Source organism: Trichechus manatus, unplaced genomic scaffold, assembly GCF_000243295.1.
Source record: "Trichechus manatus latirostris isolate Lorelei unplaced genomic scaffold, TriManLat1.0 scaffold00035, whole genome shotgun sequence".
Taxonomy (NCBI): domain Eukaryota; kingdom Metazoa; phylum Chordata; class Mammalia; order Sirenia; family Trichechidae; genus Trichechus; species Trichechus manatus.
In genome coordinates, this window is record NW_004443971.1 from 2,080,992 (window position 1) to 2,096,777 (window position 15,786).

General features: G+C 39.4%; 1 protein-coding gene across 7 annotated transcripts in view; it reads right to left on the reverse strand.

Annotated features, from left to right (window-relative positions):
• RCOR3 (REST corepressor 3) overlaps window positions 1–12,231 on the reverse strand; it is a 61,252-nt gene extending 49,021 nt beyond the window's left edge. For 3 of the 7 annotated variants that reach the window (XM_023730274.1, XM_023730273.1, XM_023730277.1), the window contains exons 1-4: window positions 11,969–12,176; window positions 11,533–11,589; window positions 4,115–4,192; window positions 1,094–1,146 (exon numbers count right to left, since the gene is read on the reverse strand). In XM_023730274.1, coding sequence (XP_023586042.1) covers window positions 1,094–1,146; window positions 4,115–4,192; window positions 11,533–11,589; window positions 11,969–12,137 — 357 coding nt within the window. In that variant the 5' untranslated portion in view covers window positions 12,138–12,176. Of the gene's footprint in view, window positions 1–1,093; window positions 1,147–3,565; window positions 6,295–11,532; window positions 11,593–11,968 lie in introns of those variants that run through there. The other 4 variants (XM_004375177.2, XM_023730276.1, XM_004375178.1 and 1 more) reach the window with 4 other exon arrangements.
• Window positions 12,232–15,786: the final 3,555 nt, after the last annotated feature.

Consider the following 15,786-nt stretch of genomic DNA (forward strand, 5'->3'; position numbering starts at 1 on the left):
GAGCTCTTAACCACTAGGCCACCAGGGCCCCCTATTATAAATAGTAGGCCTTTATCTTTATTATAAGGTATTAAGTATTATTTACAGGATAAACTTTTATTTTTTAAAAAGAAATACAGCAACTTCTTAAACAGTGATTTTGAAGTTAATTTTGTACTTAGCTAATAGTTCTCTAAAACGAACATGAAAGTAAACATATGGACAGTCCCATTTTAAAGGATTAATGTACTCAAACAAGTCTTAAACAAGAAGGCAAGGTTTAGAAACAAAATATACAATTAAAGACTTCAAAATCTGCAGAAAAAGTTAACTTCATTTGGAAAGAAACATCTCAATTTCACAGAGATGATGTTACTTTACCATGTTACCAAGTACAAAATTAGACTTTGATAATGCAGGTTATAGATACCTTTCCTAGTTCTCTAAAAACAAATCTGCCTATTTTACTATTAATTCTGATAAAAACTGATACACTTAATTGAAATGAGATTTAAGAATCTTTAACTATTTCCTTTTTCCATGTTCTCTACTCCCACAGTTAGGGGTAACAGACCATATATATGGCCTTTTAAAATCATCTAACAACAACAACAGAAAACCCTTATAAATTATTTCATTCAAATTTAAAAAGTCTTAAAAATTTCTTTAAATGAAAAGCTAAACTTACAGATCTTTTGGATCAAAAAGTCATAAGAAAATAACTTGCATTCTTAAAAAAAAATTCTTTTTTAAATAAAAGATTTGTTTTAAAATTCTACTCATGTATATTTGTCCAAAAATACCCCAAAACTTATTCCTCATTTTGGGAAGCATTTGCTAGAGTAATCCTGAAGGCTTTCAGACACTTTCAGAACTCAAAACAGAATAAGAAACAAAGGTATTGAGAGCAAAGTGCTCAAGTTTTTGTGATGAATAATGTTTATAAAAGCAAAATCCTTAATAATGAAAAGGTCAGACTTTGCTAAAACCTTTGTGGAATCTATAAAGTTGGCTGAACGTATGTACTTTCTTAGGACAGAAACTACTATTGGATGCTGTTTGGATTTGGTAAATGTTGAGGCAAGCCTTAATACTAAAATGTTTCTCTACATACCTGCTCCACATTGTAGCCATGTTTTTCCTTTGCAATTGCAATATACTCATCCACTGTAACAAAATAATGTTATATAATTAGTAATTTTCATTTACTTTATTTATTCAGGTCTACTTTTTCTAACACAACAAATAAAATACAGTCCAAGAATAAAAAAATGGCCAAAGCCATCTTCCATAAAATATTATAATAAGAGGCTTTTATTTATATAAACAGGATCAAAAGCTAACTCAATTAAAATTTTATTTAGTATCACTTATCTCTCTGCCCATACACTATACACTTATTCAATTCAGTAACATTATCATCCTTGTTTCACATGTAGAAGAAGACCAATGTGTGGGTAGCCAACAGAACCTAATTACAATGTAAGCTATTAAGATAATTTCTTGATTTTCTGTTCGTCTTTAACAGAAGAGACTTGACTATTTAAGACTCTCTCATATTTAGAGTTGGCCCAAAACCTTTACCATCTCATTTCTGATTGCTGCATAGAAGACAGTTTATCCGTAGTTTTACCAGCTATACATAATAATGACATATTTAAGTATGCTTCAGTATCCCTAAAATTTTCTTCACCTCTTCCTGCTTGCTATACAAAACATGTTTTGAGTAGTCTATTTTCCTTCACCCTCCATCAAGTCAACAGATTTAGGTAAGCACCACTATAGCGCGGACATACTGCCTATTTCAAGGCCTCACGGCTCAGAAGTCCGCATTTCACTTTCAGCAGGACTCAATTTTGTATGAAGTCCAGAGTCACTCTCTCCTGATCCTTTACAGTGAATGTGTGCGTGTGTGTGTATACATACACACACGTATATAGTAAATTTTTATACATAATTATTCTTTAAGTGTATTTTTTAAGAAGCAGTGATTAAGCATTCTGATCCAGGAACAGCCAGGCAGCCCAGGTTCGATTCTCAGTCTTGTTACTGGCTTTCTGACTCTGAGCGAGCTGCTGAATCTTTTTGTACCTTTGTTTCCTCATTCTAAAATGGCGATAAAAACAGTACCTTCCTCCTAGGATTAAATGAGTTAATATATGTAAAGTGCTTAGAACAGCACCTGGCACATTATAAGTACTTAATAAGTATTTGTTATTATTCTGTCAGTAGCCTACACTTTAAAATACGAATACACTATTATAACAACAATGCTATTAGAATAACTACTCTTTTATGGATGTTCCATCTGCCCAAGGCCATAGCTTTTGGTGCAGAAAATCCCAATGTTACACTTTGTTTAGAACCCACAGCACATAAAACATACCAATGGTCTAAATATGTGCTGATTAATTTTAACAAAAATGTCTTAAGGTCCTATAGAAGGCTAAACAATATCAACAGACCTGTGGTTCACAACCCTTGCCATGCATTAAAATCACTGAGGGAATTTTTAAAAAATAAGATGTCCAGCCCCCATTCCTCATGATTCTCATTTAATTCGTTTGGGATAGAGACCAGACATCAGTATTTTTTTAAAGCTCTTCGAGTGATTCCAGTGCACAGTCAGGGCTGAAAACCACTGCTCACTATCTTCAGCTGAATCTTCCAAATGAACACTACGCTACCAGCATATGTTGGTTTTCTGAATTTGTTTGCCACTTTGCTAAGAAACACACCATTGGAAAAAACAAAATGCTAAAACAGCAAAATTCAATGGTGAGCTGATGCACAGTTTATAAATGACAACCTCCGATGTAACGAGGACTGAACCAGAGAATCCCGACACTCTCTTTCAGGTTTCATAGTACACAGTCCCAGGCCAACTGAATAATTTCACATTTTCTGTTAAGAATGCCTCAAATCCAAACCAAACCTGCTACCATCGAGTTGATTCCAACTCACAGCAACCCTACAGGACGGAGTAGAACCGTCCCATAGGATTTCCAGGAGCGGCTGGTGGATTTGAACTGCCAACCTTTTGGTTGACAGTCGAGCTCTTACCCACTGCACCAAGAGGGCTCCAAGAATGCCGCAAGGGCATACAATTCCTAGATCTTTTGCTGGTGTTCTAAATTTCTTAAAGAGGAAGAATTACCAGGTATGCAGAAGCATACCCAGTTGTCAATTTTTAGTTCTCTTATTGCATCAATAAGTATGATTAGACTTACTGAGCACGTGATATAACCCAATAACCCACTGCTGTCAAGTCGATTCTGACTCACAGGGACCCTACAGGACGGAGTAGAACTGCCCCATAGGGTTTCCAAGGAGCAGCTGGTAGATTTGAACTGCCGGCCTTTTGGTTAGCAGTCGTAGCTCTTAACCACTGCACCACCAGGACTCCAGTAGATGATACAGGACATCATTAATTTTCAGGGGACTAACAATAGCCATCATGGGACATCTTTAAGATGTTAGCAAACACTTAGAAAAAACAAGCTTAATTTACAGCTGCCAGGATAGCTGTTCAGTGTTGTTTCAAAATGACAACTGAATGGAGGGGTGGGGATCTTAGTGTTGTTACCTGCATGTTTCCTACATCTGATGTGCCGCAAAGGATCAGGTCCGCTACATCACACTGAAGTCTAAAGTCACACCATGATTCAAGAAGTGCATGGTCAATGATCCAGAAGGTCTCCGTCCAGAAATGGAGAGCACAAAGATGACCTGACGGCTGTTGAAGTCAGTTCTTTCCCTTTTCCTCTTTAAAATAGTAATGATAGTGGGCTCTTTGAAGTTTGAAAGCATTTCTTTACAGGTCCATTTACTGAGGAAAAGCCTGCACAGATATCTACATAGTAACTCCCTCCCCTGCTGGAGGATGTAAGCAGCAATGCCCTCAGATCCTAGGTCTGTTCATTCTTCATGGGCCTGATACAACTGGAATGATCAAACCACCATCTTTCAAAAGGAAAAACACTCTGATATAACAACCTCTATTAAAAAAATAAAACAATAAAGACAAAACTCTTTTCTTATGAGAATCTAAGAGGACCAAAAACAAATCCAAGTTGCATTTCTAATCAGCTGACAGATTTTTGTTCACATAAACATTCAATTTCAGAAAACTTACATTTGGCGTCCGGGATACTGTGATATGGAGACCATACAAGCATCCCTCCATTGTCTTTATCTGTGTACTTTGTAGCACCTGGGGAAAAAATTAATTACTTTTAATATGATGGGTTTCACTTACATTTAAAATAAATATAAACAACGTAAGCTTTATTTCTATTTTAGTACGGTATCTGCAAAGGAAGACAAAGTACAGAGAAAAAAAGAAAGATTTACATTAAATATAGTAAACACCTTGTTTATGGAAATGAAAGGATTTTGCAAATGCTGAAGTTTAAAAAATAAAGACCGGTTTTGTGCTTAAACATTTTATTTTTTAAGTATATATCCTTGCTTTACAAAGGATAATAAATCTGATTTAATCTCCCACACATCACTTGGGGGTCATCATTAAAAACTGACTTTCTAACCTAGAGGAATGCCTCAGGTGTTGTTTTGCCCCGTATCTAAACAGACCAAGATTTATACTTGTGTCTGCTTTTTTATAAGTTCTATATAATCCTATTCCTTGAAAAGTCTGTCCGCTATTCCTTTTTTAAACAATTTCACTTATTACATTTTATATTTGTAAAAGTATTCCGTTTGCTGTAAAAAGAAAGCAAAGTCAAAGACATATAGAAGTTAATAATGCTATTTCTTCTTAATGCAATCTAAGAACCTGCTTCTAATCTAGAGAAATACTATCCCTGTTTCTAATTTATTTCTCATCTGTTATCTAGAAAGTCAGTAAAATTAAAACCCAATTAAAACTGCATTAAGAATGAACAGAATGAATGAAAGCCTGACACCTCAGCTAAGAACATGCATTTACCTTTTAATTCCTCAATGGTCTTTTTCTGGCTTCTTCCTAATTTTTAACTGCAGTCAAGTCCATTAAAACTATCAACAAACAAAGCATTGCTGCCACGTTTTAAGACTTGCCTATGACTACAAGTCTCGGTAACACAAATGGTTAACTTGGCTGTTAATTGAAAGGTTATAGGTTTGAGTCTACCAGAGGCACCTTGGAAGAAAGGCCTGGCGACCTACTTCCCAAAAATCAGCCAATGAAAACCCTACAGAGCACGGTTCTACACTGACACATATAGGTCATCATAAGTCAGAAATTCCTTGGTGGTAAATGGTTTAGTTTTTTACCTAAGAAAATGTTGTAATTTACTTTCCGAGGTGTTGACAGCTACCGCTAACTAATGCCAGAATTCCAAAATCATTCACATAAAATCTTAACATAGAATTCTGAGGTTAAACTGTAATCATTTACAAAGTTATTAGATATTTGGACTAAAAAACATTCAGCTGTAGGAGCAAGGGAGAAACTACCTGGGTAATCTCCACCTAGAAAAGTTATCTGTCAAGCAATAATTTAATATCATTCAGTAGTGTTTTTTTTAATCATTATACATTACCACTGAAAATTCAATCAATAAATTTTAGTTACAATTGATACACTGGTTAGTGAAATAATGAAGCGGAAATTGTTTAAAAATGTGTTTCACTATCAGAAAAAATCAGGATGGAGAAAAATCAGGAGACACACAAAGCATTAGAAAAATGATAATTACAAAATTTTAACAAAATTTAAAACCTATTTTATTTTTCCACAACTATCTTTACTAAAAGAGCAAAAACAGAGCTTAGAATTCAAGAAAATGCAAGTTAGAAGTTAGTCATCTAACTATATTCAATGAAAATAAATTTTAAAATGTTTCTTAACAAGTTCAATATTAAGATATATATTTAATTTTTAACTATGTAACCAAACATTGTAAAGCAAAAGAGCCAAACTCCTTAGTGGAAATAAAACAGATAAAACCTAAGTTAGTCAGAGGCCTTATTTAATTAATTAAATCATTGTTTTTTTCTGTGAATCTCGTAAACTAAAATCCTTTAACAGGGGATTGATCCTTCTTGCACAATGGATTGCTATGATATGATCACTTAAATCCTACTTAACAGAACATGGGCTGTAACAAAGAAAGCTTTCTATTAAGCCCCAAGTCTTAACAGCACACCATGCTTAATATTTAAACATATTTTCTTGCATCTCATTCTTACATAAAGTCCAAATTAATGTCTACATTAAATTTTTGTTCTTAGATATAAAGTATTTTCTATAGATTTTCCCCCAAGTAGAGTAACAGTTAAGTTTCCCCCAAAATTCTTAGCACTGTAATTAAGGGCCTGATCTGACAGAAACTGGCATCCAAGGTGTGGGGACTAACTGCTCTTCTAATCCTGGGGGGCTGGTGTATTGTGGGGGAGAGAGGGGGGAGTGGGGTTGGGGGAAGTCCTATCTGGTTGCAGAGAATCCCTAATTAGGCCTTTTACAGATACCCTTTCACTAACCCTGAAATGGACTCCACCACTATCGATCATACATGTGCCAACCAGGCCCAGAAGATGACAGATGTTCACAGGAAATGAGAGATATTTTAATGTAATGATTAAAAGTATGGACTGTACAATCTCAGCTCTGCCACTTACTAGCTGTCCTCACCTGGGGCAAAGCTACTCAACCTGTCTGCACCTTTTTCTTCATCTTCACAGAACTGCTCAAAGAATTAAATGAATCTATATGTGAAGTACCTGGCATATGGTAAGCATTATATAAAACATACCTATTACTATTGCATGCTTATTAAAGATAGTTGTTTCTTTACCCTGGAAAGGCTTCTTCTCATCTATCAATCAACTAAAAAAATAAAATAATAACTCTAACGTGGCTATAACTCAAATGGCTGATGCCCACTCTCACTAACCCTTAAAAGTACAACTGAATAGCCGATACGATCTTTTTGCTTTTCTGACAACTCAGACATGACTCCTCTCCTATAAGAGAAGAAAGTAACTTGTATTATTAAAAACAATTTATCTAACCCCTTAGGGTGCTTTGCATCCAATGAAGTTTTTACCTTTTCCCTTATAAAAGTAGAAATGAACTAAAATACTTAAAGGACATAAACCAATTTTTATTTTATTTTTACCTGTTATAATATTTAAGATTATACCTCAAAACTGTCTGATATTCAGAAATAATGTTGAGAGTTGAATTTGACTAACAATATAATTAAGCTTTAGAAGTATACTATTTTCCAAATGGATTAAAAAACAAACCAAAACCTAGACATGAAGCTATGACAATTTTAAAAGACAACAGGCGCATGTCAGTTCTGAAAATCAAACTCTTGAATGGTTTTAAGAAGTATTAGATAAAACCCTTGAAAGTTTAACCTCTTTGAAATCCTTAAGATCTCCTTCACCGGAATTGGTAGAGTACATTTATGAGACAAGCCAACAACTAAGAAACAAAAATAAAATTTGATACACTAGCATTTCTATATCCATAGTAAATTCAATAATTATAAAAATTTGTTGTTACTTTTTAGATTCTCTTTAAGAGATTCAAAATAAGGACTTTGATGGAAATTATGGAATATACTAAAACACTTAAATTTTGAGAATATTAAGAAGCTCTAAATATATATTTTTTAATTCTACTATTTATACACCAGGTTCTGAGTGATATACTTAGTTATCACCAACTTCACACTGGGGCACACAAAGACTTTCCAAGGCGTACATGAGTATGAATATGTTTTAAGGGCAGCAATTTTCAGATCCTCTCTAAGACTGACCTGCCTGAGAACTCACCCGCATTCTAGGATATATACTGGTTCTACTTTTCTACCTTTCTCTTCAAAAATGCCCTTCGCTCATTTTAAGAGAGAAAGGCAAATCTCTTACCCATCCCAAATCTTACAAGAGTGCACCATCCAAAATTTAAAAACCTCCAGGGTGTCAAACAGTGTCAGCAAAGCCTTCCTTTAGTCAAGGCACCGTGATCATTACAATTTCAATCAATTATGTATTAATAATTTTAACAACTTAAACCAGGAGAGATTTAACACTTGGAACTTCATGCTCACAAGAATACATAGTATGATGGTAGGGAATAAGTGATCAACAAAGCACTTTCAAGTACAAAAAATACATTATGGAAGATAACATTCTGTGAGGAAACAGCATGGAAATACCAAAGACAAACTGGAACAATGTAAACTTTCAGACTGTTACAAACCCATCCAATTATTTTATAAAATAGATACTATCATATCACTATAGTATTTACTTGGTTGCATTTAAAATATATAACAGCTTTATTTCAAAATGTTAATATTTTAAATACACTGGAGACTACATCCTTCAACTATTTAAACTCAGTGAAAAACAGATATCGACTTAAAAAATATGTGAGATAAATTTTTCAAAATTCTTTTATAGCTATGCAAGCAAAATATTTTGAAGACCACTGCTTTATATACATTCATTTTCACTTAATCTTGTAAATAGTTAACATTATCTCTGCTTTAGGAAACTAAGGTCTGGAGAAGTCAGGGAGTTCATTCAAGGTCACTATGCCTTATTCTCTTAAAGGCATATGAGACTCGATCACCATATAAAACTGCTCCTTATAATGCAAACATAAGTATGCACTAGAAATAAGTTGGGAAGACCTAGTAAAGAATAGAGAAAAAAAGGCACATAATAATCAGAAACCCAACTAGTGAATCATAAATCCATTATTAGCAATGCATTAAGGTAAACTGTTCCTAATCTCCTAACCTCAATAACTCCAATATAAATGTTAGTTCCTCTCAGGTTTTCTAAAAATCAGCTCAATAAATCATTCTTTCTGTGCTTAATTCTATCATCCTCACTATTATCTCCTCCAATGAAAGTTATCCTCCACCAAAAAATTCTGTTAATTTTCCTACATTCGGATCATAATCTCAGCCCCTAAGGAATTTTTCTTCTAAATGACTTGGAAGACTATGGGTGAACAATCTGTAGAGAGCGCTTTAACAGACTAAAGATAATGGGATGAGAAAGAGAAAAGGAGAGATGATTATTTCTCAATTTCTATCATTAATAAATCTTTTTTTATTTTTTGAAAGAAATGTGTTTAAATTCTCACCTTATTGAATTGATATGAAATAATGACTTCATACAATAGCACAACACAGTAAAACAGACCAGCAGTACTAACTGAATGGCACAGATGCTCAATGTTCCCTTGTAAAAGCATCTAATCATTGATAATTTACACTGGCCTGACAAGGTTGGCCTATAGTGATCATATAAAAGCTCACCTAAGTTTAAATAGTAACTGGTTTTATTTATGTCTTCGTGTTCAATATTGTTCTGGAGAAGATTATGAATGAGAAAATAAGTGAAATTAAAGAATGTGACCTTTATTCTTATTCTAACAGAGAACATCAATTACAGTGTCTAAAATCGAAAATGACTTTATTTAAAAAATAGTAATATTTCCATGATTTTCCCATAAATATTCCATTTAGGTTTAAAACAAGCACAATATGATGATCAAGTAAGCTGGCTAACCCAAAGACTGACTACGTGAAAACTACATAAACAGTGCTTTGCACCTCTTACAAATTATTCTTCAGATTTTGAAATCTGTTCCAATGCTTAGTCTATCATGAAACAAAAAAATGCTTTACAGTGATCAGGACTTGGCATGTACAAGTTTATTCTAGCATGAAGTCTGGCTCTTAAATGCAATATCACTTAATAAACCAGTTCAGAAAGAACACAAATTGTTGTATAGTTGCCTAATAAATAAATATTGACTCATAAACCTACAGGGCAAAGAGAAAACTGCAGAATACCAATGAAAGCCTCAAATCAGAAAAGTGTAAATGTACCCTGAATCATTCTTTATAATAATATTTAATCTTTATTGAATAATTACATGTGTTGGTGTTATTCTCATTTAATCCTGGCAAGAATTCTACAAAGCAGTTTTTATTTCCATTTTACAGCTAAGAAAACTGAGACTCTGGGAAGGCCAGCGACTTGCTCAAAGCACAAAATAAGAGTTGGGTGTTAAGAACTGAATTCAATCTATCTTAAATCCAAAGCAAGCTCTTTCCAAATGTTAAGCTAAAATGAGAGGCAGCACAGTACCATGAAAGTGTCTTTCACCTATCAGCTACAACAACAAAAAAATTAGTTTCACAAAATACTTTAAATTATTTGAAGCCCACCACAGGCTGATAGGCTTTTAATAAAATGCATTAGCATCCATGTCATTTAGAAGACAATCCAAATCTAGTGAACGTTCTTGTACCGCTATTTTTACCTACTGAAAAACAGACTGCCCTGATAATCCTTTTAACACAGTATTTCATCCTCCTCCTTTGGGACAGGAGAAGCTAAGGGTCCCCCAGCCACTCTGCTACCTAAACTGTTTAAATGGTTGGTAAATATAATTTTGCATTGTTCTAATGGGTAGGAAAGAAACAAAAATACCCATCTATACCCTATAATCAAATATGCTGTTTCCCCTGAGAAAACGCAAAGAAGCTCTTTTAGGTATAATAGAGAATTCAAGGGTCCGACACAGACGTTATTACGAGCGGGTATTGGGCAAAAACTGAGTATCTCTTAAAAAAAAAAAAAAAAAAAAAAAAACCTTTTCAAAATCTACCCACAGCCTTCACTGAAGTGTATCTGGGCTGGGTCTGGGAGAAGGAAGCGCGCTCCACTCTGAGAGGCTCCAGCAAGGGCGCCTCCATATGCGGAACTCTCGCCCAATCCCCGTCCAGGCAGAAATCCCGTGACCGCCAGGGAGCCTGTTCGGAGAAAAGTAGACAGGGAGCCCGCAAGCTGGGTTGGCAGAGGACGCTGGAACCTGGCTGCTCGGGGAGAAAATGTCTCCTTGGCAGCTGCGGCCAGTGTCCTGTGGTCTGACTTCCTAGGGCTGGCTCGCCAGCGAGGTATGCCTCTAGCGTTTCCCTAACCCCTTCCCCCACCCCTTTCTCTCCGCTGCTCCTACACTCTGCAAAGATACTGCGACCCAAGCTACACCACCTAACCAAAAAAGAAAGAAAACCCCGTCTGCGCGCGGGTCCGACAGGGCTAGCCCCTGGCTTTGGCCGGTGACAGCAGCCCGGGCACCCGCCGCCCTTGGCTCCCAAGGGCCGGTTATGTGGCAGCTGACATTTGCTTGGTTCTTCCACACACATCCCTCACACCCTCCTCCCAGCCGCTCCTCCCCCAACCTCAGACCCCCGAATCAGCCAAGGGCTGTCTCCCTCTGCTCACCCCGACCTCTCTCCAGGCTTAGGCGGTAGGAAGGCGTTGCCACCAGCCGGCAAGTGGCCTCCAAAGGCAACCATGTTAACCTTGCAATGCACACATCTGCCCGCACGCCCTGTGTCACAGCCCGGCCAAGCCTGACAGCCTCTCCGCCAGAGATGCCTGCCCATCCCAGCCCCGCAGCCACTCTCAACCCCACATCCAGACCCCTACTCCGCCCGCACTCTACCCCTTCCACCCAAAGGCAATCCCATAAAACGGGACACAGGATTTTGTATGAGCAAATATATCTACCTGGATCAAATTCTGGGATCCGAGCTTGGTATTCGGCTCCGACTCTCATCCCAACATCTGCAAAGCAATGCCAAAAAGGAAAAAAAAAAAGAGAAAGAAACGAAAAAAGAAGAGACACTTAATAAAATATAAAAATTGCTGGGGTAGGAAAGCAGCGGCAGAGGATGGATGGGAAGATATGAACTCTGGGCACTCCGGGAGATGGCAGCGGATGGGGGCGGGGAGCGGGGGGGCGGAGGGCGGAGGCTTGGTCGAGGGCGGAGGGACTGGGGTCGCGGGGGCGGAGGGGAGGCTGCTGCACTGCACCGGGAGTTCGAGGCTACCGCAGCGCCCGGGCTCCGAGGGAGGGAGGGCGGGAGCGCGGCGAGGGGAGGGGGCTGGGGGAGGGGTGGAAGGAGAGGGGCAGGCGGGCTGGCGGGGAGGAGTTCGAAGCTACCACCGTGCTCGTCGTCGCTGCTGCAGCCGCTCTCGGGTTCCGAGTAGTGCAGCCCGCCGTTGGTGGACGAGGCGCCGCTGCCACCGCCGCCCGCTGGGCTCTTGGCGCTGCCGTTGGCCGATCGGTTCTTCCCCAATAACTCGGGCCCCTTCTCCATCATGCCGGGCATGGTAGAAAAAGGGAGGGGGGGAAAGGTGAGGGAGAGGTAGGTGTCAGGGTGAAGGGGGAGATGGCTTACGAGTGCGGGCGGGAGGGAAAGGAGGAGGAGGGTGTTAATATTGAGCCGCCATAACCGCCCCGGTCCGGCAGTAGCGCAGTCGCCTCACAACAACCCGCCCCGGCCCCGCCTCTCTCCCCTCCTCCTCCGCCCGCCGCCCGCCCCGCGCCGTCCTGGGCGCCCCTCTCGGACGCGCTGCGCTCTACGCCGCCGCCAGTATCACTCCGCCCCGCAGGGAGGCTCCGGCCGCTGGAGACGGGGTGCGAAGGGGGAGGGGCGGGGAAGCCCCGCTCACTGACGAGCCGGGCTACCCCCGCCGAGCACCAACAAAATCGCCGCAGAGGCGCGGCAGCCTCTCGGGCTTCCTTCCTAGGGGGCGCTCTGGGGCGCGGGCCGGAGGCGACTGCGAGGGAGCGGGACTCTTTGCCCTCTCCGGGCGGAAGAAACGTAGTCAAGCTGAGAAAGGACCGGCGCGACCCAAGCGCCCGAGTCGGGGGGAGCGGCTTCCTTTTTGCGGACGAGGATGATGGTCGCGGACGCCGAGCTGGTCTTGGCTGGCGCGCTGCCCTCTTCAGACACTGCGCACGGCCGGCTGCTCGGTTCCCGGGGCTCCTCCGGCGAGGCCAGGCGACTCCCTGGCTTGCTTGCCGTGGAATCGGGAGTCTAGCAGGGCAGCCTTCCGATTCCGAGGCTCAGCCGGCCAGAGAAGCTGACTTGGTCATAACCATCTGGTCGCTACACTGTTTTTGTTTCTGACCCTGTGAACTGGGGCCTAATTCCTTAGAGAGACTGGGGGTGGTGAGAATTTTCTGGTTATGAGCAATGCAGCTATGTTTTGCTGAAAGATGTCTTTAAAAAAACAAAAAAACAACCTTTGTCCTGCCTTCTTTTTCTCATGTTTTATTTCTTCGTTTTTCTATTTTAATAGAATCAATGCTGTCAAGTGGGAAAATAAAATTAGGACGGGGCCCTTCCCAGCCTACACTGACCTGTGATCCAGGATGGGAGACGGGCGGTAGAGGGGGCGGAGTCCTCAAGTAGAGGAGAGGCAAGAGCTGCCTTCTGGCAGAGTTTCCAGCCTGAAGTTGATGTGCCCTCCAATGCTTTTCTGAATTGTATTAGGCAGAAGGAATAGGGAACTGCATTTATCCGTTTTGAGGACGTCTGCTATATGCAATAGGGTCGCTACGACTGGGAATCTACTCGACGGCAACAAGTTTAGTCTGGCCTGACATGGGGGTTGCTTTTTCTTTTTTTTTTTTTTTGCTCATAAATAGAAGTAAGTGAGGACTTACTGTGAACATCTGTTAGGAGTAAGATGTATGCAAAGCAGTATTTGGGGTCAACAGGGAGATGTTCTCTGAACCCTTAAAAGCAAAGATTATCCATTGAGACTTCTATGACACGTCAATGCAGAGTGGATCAAACCAGAAATAAGCCTCTAGCCAGAGCAAGACTTTACTGAGAGTAATAACATACCTGAAAGCAGGAATGTCTCAATCAGGAATTTAGAAAGAAAAACCTAGGAGGTGTCCTGGTCTAAAGGGGGAAGGTCTCCTGGGCGGGTACAAAGCCTGTTTGGTTAAAGTAGTGGAGAGTTTCTATCTGTATCAAAGCTTAATGTGATTCTATTAAATATTTGAATCATACAACTACATCTTCTATTCTTTTTCTTAACAAATAACAGTTCTGAGTATTTGAATTTCCCATATAGTTTTTCTACAAGGAGAAAATGCTCTGGCTAAATGAAATGGGTAGCCATTTCCCTTGACAGTTATCTTTTTCATTGTAAATTAATGTATTGGTATTTTGACTTTTGTGCACAAATGTCTAATGAACATGATTCAGCATTTCTGGACCTGTAAGACAAGGGCCAAGGAACTCTGGTGGCACAGTGGTTAAAGCACTTGGCTGCTAGTAACCGAAATGTTGGTGATTCGAACCCACCAACTGCTCCACAGGAGAAAAGTGTGGCAGTCTGCTTACATAAAGATTTACAGCCTTAGAAACCCTATGGAGCAGTTCTGCTCTGTCCTTAGGGTTACTATGAGTCAGAATCAACTTGACAGCAGTGGGTAAGACAAGAGCCAGACCCTGAACTGAGTGAATTCACCAAGATAAATGCCACTCTGAGGCCTCTTGGCCTACCAGCTTTCTAACACCCAAACTTTGCAACACCTTCCATGCACTTTTCTACATAAAAATATCTGTTTATAGATCAGAGACCAAAACATTGCAAAGATTTGGAGACCTTTGTAACTCATTTTTATCATCCTCTCATCACTAGTAAAACCCTTAAAGTGAAAAGAGCTCACACTTTTCTAGAGTACAGCAAAAAAAAAAAAAAAAAAAAGCAGGAAAGACTTCATTCCACTCTTGGGAGAAAACCTCAGGGAGAGGGGGTGGGTTATGACAATTTGAAAAAAGGAAAGCAGATTTCTGTTTCGCCCTTGAAGAAAAGGAAAACGCTGAAGCTGGCCTGCTTCTGAAAAATAGTAATGGGCCGTAAAACAGCTTTGCAATAGTTAACAAGGACAGTATAGAAAGAGAAAAGGACTAAAGGGAAAATCTAGGGAATGCCTACCTATATGGGCTTAGAGGAGGAAGACACTGGGCAAGGAAGAAGAAAGCTTTACGAAGGCTTAATAGACAATATTCAGTGATGCAGAGTCATGAGAATGGTTTAAGAAAAGGCTTCAAATCTGTTAATTGAGGATGTTGGTTATTTTGTTTTTTCTTGTATTTAAATTTTTTTCATGGTATTTTAACTTTGGAACAGACAATGCATTCTCATAGTCAAAAAATAAAGTATAAAAGGATATACTACAACATTATACTGGAGGTCCCAGCCATCGCAAAAAGACAAGGAAAGAAGTGTGTAAGGATTGTAAAGAAAGACTACATAAACCTATTATTTGAAAAAAGCATGATAGTATATGTAAAAATTGAAAATGATCTATAAACTATTAATAAGTGAATTTAGCGAAGTTGCTGGATACAAGGTCAGCATATAAAAATCAATTGCATTTCTACTGCTAACACTAAACAATTAGAAAATGAATTTTTAAGAAAGTGATAGCATATACAAATGCATCAAAAATGTAAAACTCCTCGTGGATTAGTTGCGTATGGCTGCTATAACAAATTATTACACATTTATGGCTTAAACAACTGAAATTTATTCTCTCACAGTTCTGGACGCCAGAAGACGGAAATCTATTTCACTGGGCCAAAATCAAGGTGTTGGCAGGGCTGCACTTTCTCTGGAGGCTCTAGGGGAGAATCTGTTCCTTGCCTCTTTCAGCTTCTTCTGGCTGTCAGCATTCCTTGGTTTATAGCCACATCACTCCAATCTCTGCCTATATCTCACATTGCCTTCTCCTTTATGTTGTCTCGAATCTTCTCTACCTCTCAATAAAGACACCGGTTAAGCACTTGGCTGCTAACAGAAAGGTCAGCAATTCAAACCCACCATTGGCTCCACAGGAGAAAAGACCTGGTGATCTGCTCCATAAAGATTACAGCCTAGGAAGCCCTATGATGCAATTCTATTCTGTCCGATAGGGTCAATATGAGTCAGAATCAACTTGATGGCACCCAA